At 40.0% G+C, this 10371-nt stretch overlaps 2 protein-coding genes across 2 annotated transcripts in view; one reads left to right on the top strand and one right to left on the bottom strand.

The window, feature by feature from the left end:
- dlg3 (discs, large homolog 3 (Drosophila)) overlaps positions 1-3883 on the top strand; it is an 80354-nt gene extending 76471 nt beyond the window's left edge. Inside the window, exons 16-20 of the mRNA XM_016446568.1 lie at positions 125-226; positions 332-504; positions 618-715; positions 1281-1372; positions 1536-3883. Coding sequence (XP_016302054.1) covers positions 125-226; positions 332-504; positions 618-715; positions 1281-1372; positions 1536-1642 — 572 coding nt within the window. The 3' untranslated portion in view covers positions 1643-3883. The remainder of the gene's footprint in view (positions 1-124; positions 227-331; positions 505-617; positions 716-1280; positions 1373-1535) is intronic.
- tex11 (testis expressed 11) overlaps positions 3213-10371 on the bottom strand; it is a 13498-nt gene continuing 6339 nt past the window's right edge. Inside the window, exons 11-23 of the mRNA XM_016446390.1 lie at positions 9688-9812; positions 9442-9527; positions 9261-9314; positions 9141-9181; positions 8962-9048; positions 8799-8869; positions 8546-8662; positions 7080-7152; positions 6817-6966; positions 6111-6219; positions 5884-6001; positions 5141-5308; positions 3213-4792 (exon numbers count right to left, since the gene is read on the bottom strand). Of these exons, the coding sequence (XP_016301876.1) occupies positions 4721-4792; positions 5141-5308; positions 5884-6001; positions 6111-6219; positions 6817-6966; positions 7080-7152; positions 8546-8662; positions 8799-8869; positions 8962-9048; positions 9141-9181; positions 9261-9314; positions 9442-9527; positions 9688-9812 (1271 nt within the window). The 3' untranslated portion in view covers positions 3213-4720. The remainder of the gene's footprint in view (positions 4793-5140; positions 5309-5883; positions 6002-6110; positions 6220-6816; positions 6967-7079; positions 7153-8545; positions 8663-8798; positions 8870-8961; positions 9049-9140; positions 9182-9260; positions 9315-9441; positions 9528-9687; positions 9813-10371) is intronic.

Genomic DNA, 10371 nt, shown 5'->3' with positions numbered 1-10371 from the left:
TTTTTTAAAAAAAAAAAAAAAAAAAAATCCTGTTTTTCCATGATATGTCCTCCATGAGGAAAGCCAAGAAATTATTCTCAAGGCTGGAAGTTTTTGACCAACATTGATCTGGCTTTCTTTTCAGTCCATTACACAAGGCCTGTGATTATCCTGGGTCCAATGAAGGACAGAGTAAACGATGACTTGATCTCAGAGTTTCCCCACAAGTTTGGATCCTGCGTCCCACGTGAGTGTAATAAGAAAAGGCCATGCTGGCTGCATGTACAACATCTTTATCATCAAATGTTTTAGCGGTACTAAAGTAAAGCAAGTCATACACACGTTTCTTCAGATACAACTCGTCCTCGACGAGAGAATGAAATGGACGGCCAGGACTACCACTTTGTGGCTTCAAGGGAGCAAATGGAGAAGGACATTCAGGACAACAAATTTATCGAGGCCGGCCAGTTCAATGAGAATCTGTACGGGACCAGCATCCTGTCTGTCCGGGCAGTGGCTGAAAGGGTCAGTGACTCCCTAGTGTAAACATGCCAGAGGATCTGAACTCCTGTTTAATCCTTCAATATTTTCCCTGTGGCAATTACTGTGTGCAGTGAAAGAGTGACACAGGATGAAAGGGTTTCTTTTATCCTCTTGTAGGGATAAAGCGACTGCAGCAAGCACAGCTCTATCCAATCGCCATTTTCATCAAGCCAAAATCTGTGGAGGCCCTAATGTAAGTTTAAGATTTTGTAAATTAAATGTATACACTACTGTTCAAAAGTTTGGTGTCATGTATATCATCATACTTTTTTTTGTTGTTTTTTTTTGCGTTTTTTGTGTTAAGGATGTGTTAAATTTGAAGGTTCTATATTTTTGTTAGAAAATTTTTCTATTTCAAATAAATGCTGCTCTTTTGGTTTCCACAAAAAATGTAGCAGCACAACTGTTTGTAGTATTTATAATAAGAAGCAATGTTTCTTGAGCAGCAAATCAGCATATTGGAACAATTTCTGAAGGATCATGTGACACTAGAGTAGTGGCTTCTAAAAATCAGCTATCCTGCCATCACAGGAGTAAATTACATTGTAAGATATATTAAAAAAAGACCATTTTAAATTGTAATAATATTTCACAAAGTTACTGTTTTTACTGCATTTTTGTTCAAATAAATGCAGCCTTGGTGAACAAAAAAAATACTTTTACACTTTTAAATGGTAGTTATCTACATTTTGTCTCATAATTCTGTGCATGTGCTTATGCAATGTGAAATAAGTAATGCACTTCTTTGTGTTCATCAGGGAATTGAATAAGAGGCAGACATATGAGCAAGCCAGTAAAGTCTTTGATAAGGCAATGAAGCTCGAACAAGAGTTTGGAGAGTATTTCACAGGTAACCCCCACCATCATGTGATTTCTCTTAACTGTATCCAGAGAGAATCTTTTAGTCCACTCCCTCTGTTACTGTGTGCTGTAGTATGACTGTTTCTCTCTCTCTCTCTCTCTCTCTCTCTCTCTCTCTCTCTCTCTCTCTCTCTCTCTCTCTGTCTACACAGCCATAGTCCAGGGTGACTCGCTAGATGAGATCTATAATAAAATCAAGCTGATCATAGAGGAGCAGTCAGGCCCTTACATCTGGATCCCGTCCGCAGAGAAGCTCTGAGCTCGCCGCCTCCACGGAGCCCCCCCACCTGACCCCCACTCCCACCCGACACCTTTCCTTCCCTTTCACTGATATGTTTCATATCAAGTTTTAGTGTCATCATTATGTTACCCTCAATTGAAAGACGTCTCATCACCATTACTGTGACTGTGCACACCCCTGCATGAGTTTCTCAGCAATTCCATTCAAGATTGGAAATGCCATTCCTAAAGAAATTTTTTGTCATGTAAAACAAAAAAGGGAAACCTGAGCGGATCCTTTCGTGCGTTTCGGACGGACTTGGAGATGAGAATGTCTCAACAAAGCGAGAATGGGGAGCCGGGGAGTTGGAGATGGTGGCACAAGCGGGAACCTTGTATATGTTCATTTGATTTCATGGAAAGACGTTTGAGGATGCTGTGCGAGGTTTTTTTATGAGGACTAGATACAGTTCAAACCTGCTGATGGTACCGTCACTGCTCATGTTTCTAACGGATAAACTTCAAAACAGAACTCACAAACCAGCTCGCTTTACTCGATCGGTTGCCTGGCCGTTTGTATGGCGACGCGTTCGAAGGCAGAACAAAATGGAAAACGGGGTTTGAGTCTATACATTTCTATTACTGAAATCACATGGAAAATAAAAACCCTACGGAGAGATTTTACTACATAATACAAAATGATACGGTACACATTTTACACTTCACTAGAATTGTCTACTCGGAGGGCTGTTAGATTTCATTTTCTTGTCTTTGGGTTTTGTTCTTTCTTTCTTGTGGTTTTAGCTGCTCTGTATTAAAGATGGGGGTAGAGAGGTGTAACTGGGCTCTCTGCAGACCACCAAACTGCCTTACGATGAATAAACGCTTCTGTCAAATTCCTGTCAATCGTGGGGGGGGGGGAAACGATACAATATTCAACCTATCAGTGCTTAGAGGGAGACTCGATTTTAGTGCTATTTGTGAGTTTCCCGTCATCCTATTGGAGGCCTAACTTGTGAGTGCAATAGACTTAAGTGTCTTACCTCTGTGAAATCCTTTTTTGCAAAGCTTTTTTTGTCTTAAGCAAAATCCAATTTCGGCCGCCATTGGAGTTGTTGAAAAGCAGACAGCCCACTTGCACTTCCTCTGCCTTCCATGACTATATTCTCTTCAGACTGAACGGTAACAAGGTACTGTCCTGTTAGCTGCCCAGGAGCGCAGACTTAAAACGGGTAGAATCAAGACAATAATTGTATTGGATGTCCTTCTTGATATTAAAGCGTTAGTGGAGCCTGAAATTGACCGTTTTCCCCAGAACTCGACGATGGTTTGATTAAATCTGTTCTTTGTAATGACAGCTTTTTAACAATTTTTTCTTCTGCTCCTTCATTTCCGGGCTGATGTTTACTTCACTGTGTTGAGCCTTGTGCCGGGGCGAGCTTGGCGAGCTCAGGAATCTGATGGATAATTACTACAATTTTTTTTTTTTTTTTACAATACTAAAGGGCCGCGATCATATTGTGATGGAATAGAGTATGAACTCAAATGGGATGATTTTCTCTCCTCTAACTGAACACCCAGACATGCGGATATATTATACTTGTGTATTCTAAATATTTAGTCCTCCCTTTTTTAAAATTTTTTATTTGAAACACTTTGTAAGCACTATGTCTGTGGTCACCCTTGGGTTCAGCCGGAGGGAACGGGATCGCGACGGAACAGGATACAGAAGTACAGTACTTCCTTCGATCTTTCTTTCTGTATCAAGAAGTCTGGATCCCGCAGGAAGCGAGGGAAGTTCTTGGGCCCACTCTCTTCCCCCGCAGGCATTTTCTAAACCGGTGCGCTCACCTGCCAAGCGTCTCTGCGAAGTCAGCTGTCATACCTGTGTCAAAACCAGAGTTCAGGGAATAATCGAAGGGAACAGAGCCATTTATAAACTGCTTACAGACTGTTTTAATGGGTATGATCGCTGTAAAGTGTAAATATCCCCCTCACTTGTGCTTCATGCATGTGTGATACAACTGGGACAAACATGTTTTATAAATCACAAATGTCAGGTAAGTAAATTTGAATTTATTCTGAGATTAATTTCCATACAAATGTGCCGTAACGTTGGTATTTCTCTATAGAAAAAATATCTTCAGCTGCCTATCAACATTTTTTTAGTGAGTCGGGAACAGCTTCCCTACAATACGGCCTGTCTACTTGTGATATCTTGTGGAACTTGTCTGAGTGTATAGATGAAAAACAAATGTAAAAATATATATAAATATAAATATATATAAAAAGACATGCGGATGGCAACCCATAGATTGATATTAAAGTAAACCAGGAGCTTAAATGACTCCTTTTAGTGTAGATCTGGTCCTCTGAGGTGACGAGCGGAAAAGCAGCTGACCGTTCGCACTGTTGATGCCGGTCAGCCATGTTGGTGAAGCCCAAAGAATTTTGATTCATTTTACTATATTTCTAATGAAGTGGATTGAATCAGAACAGCTCTGGTGTACTAATGAGTGTCTCTGCTCTGGAAGGCATGAGCGTGAAATGGGGAAGGAATGGGTCTGATTTGTCTTTTTGAGTGATTATGAGTTTTTGATGTGACAGCACACCTGTGCAGTAAGTGCTTGCAAATATGAACCCTTTGATTGTACAGTAGTGTCCTCCCCATGATTACAGGTGGCACAACCCATCAGGACACAAGGAAAACTGCTTTTTTATATCCTGGTCAGGAAGGAACAGTCCTACCGATTATTATTATTTTTGTTTCTTTTTTTTTTGGACTGGACAAGAGTTTATTTGTTTGGAAATAAACTATGTGACTCTGTTATGATTTCAATGCATGCATTTTTATTTGTTTTGTATCGCAATGCAGATGTTTTGAACTAGTCAACCGAGAAAAGCTCAAACAGATAACCAGATGACAGGTAATAAAATAATACTGCCAGAAATATTTCAGATTAAATGAATATGAACCATTTCATAACCGTACGAACAAACCCCTCAGATGCATTGTACATCTCTTAGCTTCTCAAAAACATGCACAGAAATTCACACTACATATTAAACACGTGCAGTTAGACCTGAGATCTCCATCTGCGACTGAAGACGCCGTCATTCACTCCTCAATAATGAGATTCTTCTTTGCTTTATCCAGCCTGTCCAACACCTCACTGTACAGACCCGCCATCTGGGGAGATGCATTTCATGTATTTTATTCACACCTTGCCACGTTTTCTTTTAACGGACAACATTAACAAAATGTTTTTATTGAATATTATCTTGTGAATTTTTGAATTCATTCTTGCCAAATGACATTTAAAATACTAGCTGAACTACTGCAAGTTGCTTTAACTACCGACCTACATAGCTGTAACCAAACCTGCTGCTCTAATTAAGCCTCCTACTGAGGTGATGAGAAAAGCAGCTCGCGCACCTGACTTGAAGCAAGGAGAATATGAAACATGAAAATGAAATCCAGCGCCTTGGGTCGAGCACTCAAGCTGTAGAGCAGCCCGTCCGCCTCCTGCAGCGTTACCTGAGAATGATAGCTGTCCTGCAGGGAGCCCAGGTGCTTGAGGAAGCTCATTCCCAGCCCGCACCACCGCTCGGCCTCGGGATACTGGGCCAGACTGTAGAGCAGGATTCCTGTATTCCACGCTCGGGTCAGTAGCCACAGGATCTCCAGTTCTGGAAAGTCCTCGGGCTGTGTGAGAAAGCAAGATGTCCGTCAGTGCAGTGGTTCTCAAACCTGTCCTGGAGTACCCCCAGCCCTGCACATTTTGTATGTCTCCCTCATCTATCACACCTGATTCAACTCATCAGCTAATTAGTGGAGACTGCAAGACCTGAAGTGGGTGTGTCAGATATAGGGAGACATACAAAATGTGCAGTGCTGGGGGTACTTCATGGAGAGGTTTAAAAAACACTGCGTTATTGATATCAAGGAGGAATGGATCAGGTGCTATAATAATAGCTGCAGAATTCTATAATGTGATTTCATATCGATGGTGTCGTGAAGGTCACGAATTCAGAATAGCACCCTGATGCTTATGCACGTTTTCTGCAACGCTAGTTCAAGATAAAGGACGCAGGCGAGATTTCAAATTAGCATCCAAATTGGCAGGAAGAAGCTGGTGAATGGAGCATCTGCGAACTGAGGCATAACTAAAAGCCCATTGACAGAAACAGGAGATTCTTTTAAAGATGGGGATAATTGCAGGGCTGAGCTGCAGCAGGTCGTGTGTGACGGCTGCTGAGTCATAGTAACCAACTCACTGCGGTTGCTATGATGGAAAGAGCTTCCTCATAGTAGCCCCACACTTCCTCCAGCACGCAGGGCTGCGCCTCAGACACGCCGCTCGGCAGGGTCAGCTGAATCAGGCTGTGTAAACAGTTACTGTGACACACACACATGTATAAGGTGTGTGTCATATGAGGAACAGTTTGGTGTCTTTTGTTATCAGTCTGGTAAATTAATTGTGTAAGTAACGCTTGGCTAGTCTGACCTGCAGCGCGTGAGGTCGACCTGTGGCTGTTTTCTGTGCAGAGACAAGGCGATTCTCAGTGCTTTCTTACACAGAACAGGGAAATGGGCCGGTGGTTCCATCGCCAGGACTGTAGACACAAAGTACAGGACCATCAGAGCTTATAGTATTTTATACACTAACATTTTAAAGTTTGGGGTCAGTAAGATTTTTTTAATTGTTTATGCTCACCAAGACAACAACAAAAAAAAAACATCAAAAAAATATATATTGAAATGTAATTTATTTGTGATGGCAAAGCTGAATTTTCAGCATCATTACTCCAGTCTTCAGTGTCTTCACTGTCTTCCAGTCTTCATTTTAATATGCTGATTTAGTGCCCAAGAATCGTTATTATCAATGTTGAAAACAGTCATGCTGCTTAATATTTTTATGGAAACTGATATTTTTTCTGGATTCTCTGATGAATAACAAGGTCAAAAGAACAGCATTTACTTGAAATAAAAATCTTTTGTAACATTAAAAGTCCTTGCTGTCAGTTTTGATTAATTTAATGTACCCTTGATGAATAAAAGTATTCAGTTCTTTCAAAAAAAGAAAAAAAAGAAATTGACCCCAAACTTTTGAATGGTAGTGTATATCCACACATTCAGTCAGTATTTCACCATCCATAAATCTTTCAAATATGTAATTCTTTAAAAAAGAGGTTATGGTTCTAGAAGCTCACCTGCGATAATTTCTAGCAGCTTGGTCTCAATGTAATCCAGTTCCAAAACTGATTCGAGCACAGATTCAAGCTTTGGATCATTTAATTTGGCCCGGGCTTCAAACTCATAGAGCAGCAATAATGTGTCTGTTTTGTCTTTAGAGGAAGTGCCTAGGAAAGAATGTGCCAGAAAGATGCTTAAGATCCTTGTCATTCTGGACAAACAGGTAGAGTCTGCATGTAGAATCCAACATATGTAAAAGAATGAAAATTGTAGGTGACACCTGATGCTTTGATGGTCGTCCAGATCTCTTTACAGAGCTGAATGTGCTCTAGAGTGTGGGTCAGGAGCTCAGTCTGAAAGCACAGCAGATATTATACACTGCACCCTCTGCTGGTCAGTCATAGTAACAAGGATAAACTGAGATCAGAGAACACGTGTGGAGTAGTGTTTCTCAAAACTTTCCAACTTCAAGGTCTCCCATTGTCAAAAAAAAATATTGGAGAACCCCCTACACGGGCTTTGATATTTGCTTTTGTACTTCTGCTGGAAATAAATCTTGTTTTCTTTAACAAAATGAAGGGCTGTCAGTATATTAAAGCAATCAAGAGTATTTTTTGGTTAGACTTACCAATAATAAATAAATGAATATTAATATTTAATAATTGTATGTTTATGTAAATATTAAATATATAAAAAAATATATTTTAATTCTGCAACTCCTAGAAAAGTGATTTTCAACCAGGGGGTTAGGCAAACCTCCAAGGGAGCCAAAATTTAAAATAAAATAAGCTATTAGCCATTAAAATAAGCTAAATTAACTAAAAAGTAAGATATTTCTTAATTTAATTCGCCTCAAAAACTGTTATTATTTTCTTTGAAGAAACAGGGAAAACCTGGATTAGTTATGTTGCCTAATTTTACAAAAGTGTGATTTCTAGGCCTGGACAAATCATTAAATTATTAAATGAATAAAATTATTAAAACTCTACTGGTGTTTTTTATGATTTTTAATAATACATTTGTGGAAAGTGAGTTAGAAAGTGTGAGTTAAAAAATATATTTAAAAAATGTTATTTTTCCTTATCCCTTGTCCTGTATATCACAAATGACTGGGAAAGTCATTGGTTAGACAGAATGGGAAACTTTAAAGGGACAGTTCACACAAAAATTACAATGTTATTATCATTTACTTACCCTGACCTGACACCCAAGTTTCTTTTTTCTGTTGAACACAAAGAAGATATTTTGAAGAATGTTGGTAACCAAACAATTGCTGGTAGCCATTGACTTCCACAGTATGGAAAAAAATACCATGGAAGTCAATGGCTATCAGCAACTGTTTGGTTACCAGCATTCTTCAAAATATCTTCTTGTGTGTTCATTTATCCCTTTAAGAATTTTCAACTTCTGGAATCAAGAAATTTCATTTATAGAGTATTGGGCTTCCGAATAGTGTTGTGGACAATAGGAGGCCTTGGACTCAGTAATACTGAGAAAATACATAGGCCCACTAACACTGATGTGGAGAGTTTGTAGCTTAAGAAAGCAAAAAGGAATTTCACTTAGAAAACCCTTGAAATGATCATGCTTTTAAGCATACAACTTCAGTCCATATTCAGAATTTGTACAGTGTCAAGTTTCAAGGCTCCACCTTGTCTTTAAAAACAAGCAAAACACCTCTTGCCTCCTGGTTATTGTTTAATCAGGTGGAAGTGATGAACTGCTAAAAACGAGTGAGTGATCCACCTGTTGCTCAGTGTGATCAGAGCTCCTGCAGATCTCCAGAGACGCAGCAGCGGCCATCAGCAGACACGTCTTCTGCCCCATCAACATACCTCGGTCTGGGGCGCACAGCTGCGACAGCTGCCCAGCCAGACAGCACATCACACATCTCGCTTTAACTACACTTAACTACAGCTACAGTATCAACACGTGGGTTTGCGTTAATGTGATTATGAACTAGCCTGCAGCTACTAAGAGGAACTGTGCTTGAACTTACCTGGAAGGAGAGAAGAAAGAAATCCCTCATCCTCACAGGACTGTGCTCACACTGCAGGGCCGAGTTCCACGCTGACAGAGACAACACACACACACACAATCAGTCAAACACAACCAACAAATAGATAAATCTCTCAAAAGCTGGAGGTTTAGGAATAAAGCACCGATCTTCCTGAACCAGTTGGCGTCTTCTGAATGCTGCTGTGCTCCGTGGCCTTGAATCTGGCTGATTTGTGATAATTTCTCAAGAGCTGTAAATCCAGTATGCATACAGTAAATCAGTGTGGAGAAATATGACTGATTAAAACAACAAAGTGTAATGAAGTATTATGGGTAAATGTACCTGTTTTTAGGTAAGACAAGAGGATATCCAAGTTGGCATTCCTGTTTTAATAACAGAGTGTGTGATAGATAGAGTTGCAGCTTTGCTGAATTTGCGCCACTGCACCACTGATCTACTAACCTGTTTTCCTCACTGATGTTTTCCATTGTTGTAAGAACAAGTCGTACTAAACACCTGACAAAGAAAGATGAGGAAATGATGTTTCTATAGCAGAGATACTTGATGTGCTCCTGTTTGCTGCTGATATAAGCATTATGGGCTGAAGCTTAGGGTCAAAGGTCAAAATGAATGTGTGACTGACCTCAAGGCAGTGAGGATTTGAGTAACATCTTGTGAGTGTTCACACAGACTCTCTAGGGCTTTGACGGCTGTTTCCTGCTGCTCATGCTGTGGTGAAAAATACTGCTGAAATACTTCCGAGCTACCGACAATTATGTGGCTTATTAAACCAAACAAAAAGGCACAGTGACTGCTGTCTTATAATATTATTGTGTTGAAATATACAGATGAGAGAAAAGTCATAAGAATCTGGTATAATATGGCCAACCTCGAGGGCGATGTGTGCGGCCAGGCTGAGGAGGTTTGCAGCAGCGTTCTCAGTCACTAGCAGTCTGTCCTCACTGGTGACCGGATTCTGAGCCAGAGCGCCAATCTCTCTCAGAGCCGCGGCAGCTTATTAACACATTAAAGACAGACATTCACATCAGTTTTTAAAAATGTATAGCGATTTCTGCGGCTGATTTCCATTTGTACCATTCAAAAATGTGGGGTCGGTAGGATTTTTAAAATCTTTTTGAAAAGAGTGTCTTATTTTCACAAAGGTGGCATTCATTTGATCAAAACACAATGAAAAAACACTGTGAAATATTATAACAAATTTAAAACAATTGCTATCTATTTTAATACAATTCAAGGGGTCATATGATGTTGCTAAAAAGAACATTATTTTGTGTATTTGGTGTAATGGAATATTTGGGTTGAACTGTTCTGGAACAGTGTTGTAAATACAACTTAACCACTGATTTCTAGTCGAGTCCTCTTTTGGAAGGCCAAACTAAGTATTTTCGCTTTCGCAACGAAACACACAGCGTCTTCACAACATAGTGGCGGCAGCAACAATAAAGTTACTCCTTCTTTCTTTGCATGAACATTTAGGCAGCGTTATGCAAATCTTCCCACACAGTGACGTAGACATGTGGGGGCGTGTTAGAACGAGCCGTTTTAGGTAGGC

The sequence above is a fragment of the Sinocyclocheilus anshuiensis genome, unplaced genomic scaffold, assembly GCF_001515605.1.
Source record: "Sinocyclocheilus anshuiensis isolate Anshui unplaced genomic scaffold, SAMN03320099.WGS_v1.1 scaffold227, whole genome shotgun sequence".
NCBI classification, from domain to species: Eukaryota; Metazoa; Chordata; class Actinopteri; order Cypriniformes; family Cyprinidae; genus Sinocyclocheilus; species Sinocyclocheilus anshuiensis.
The sequence above is the reverse complement of the archived record's forward strand: the minus strand, read 5'-3'. Positions and strand labels throughout refer to the sequence as shown.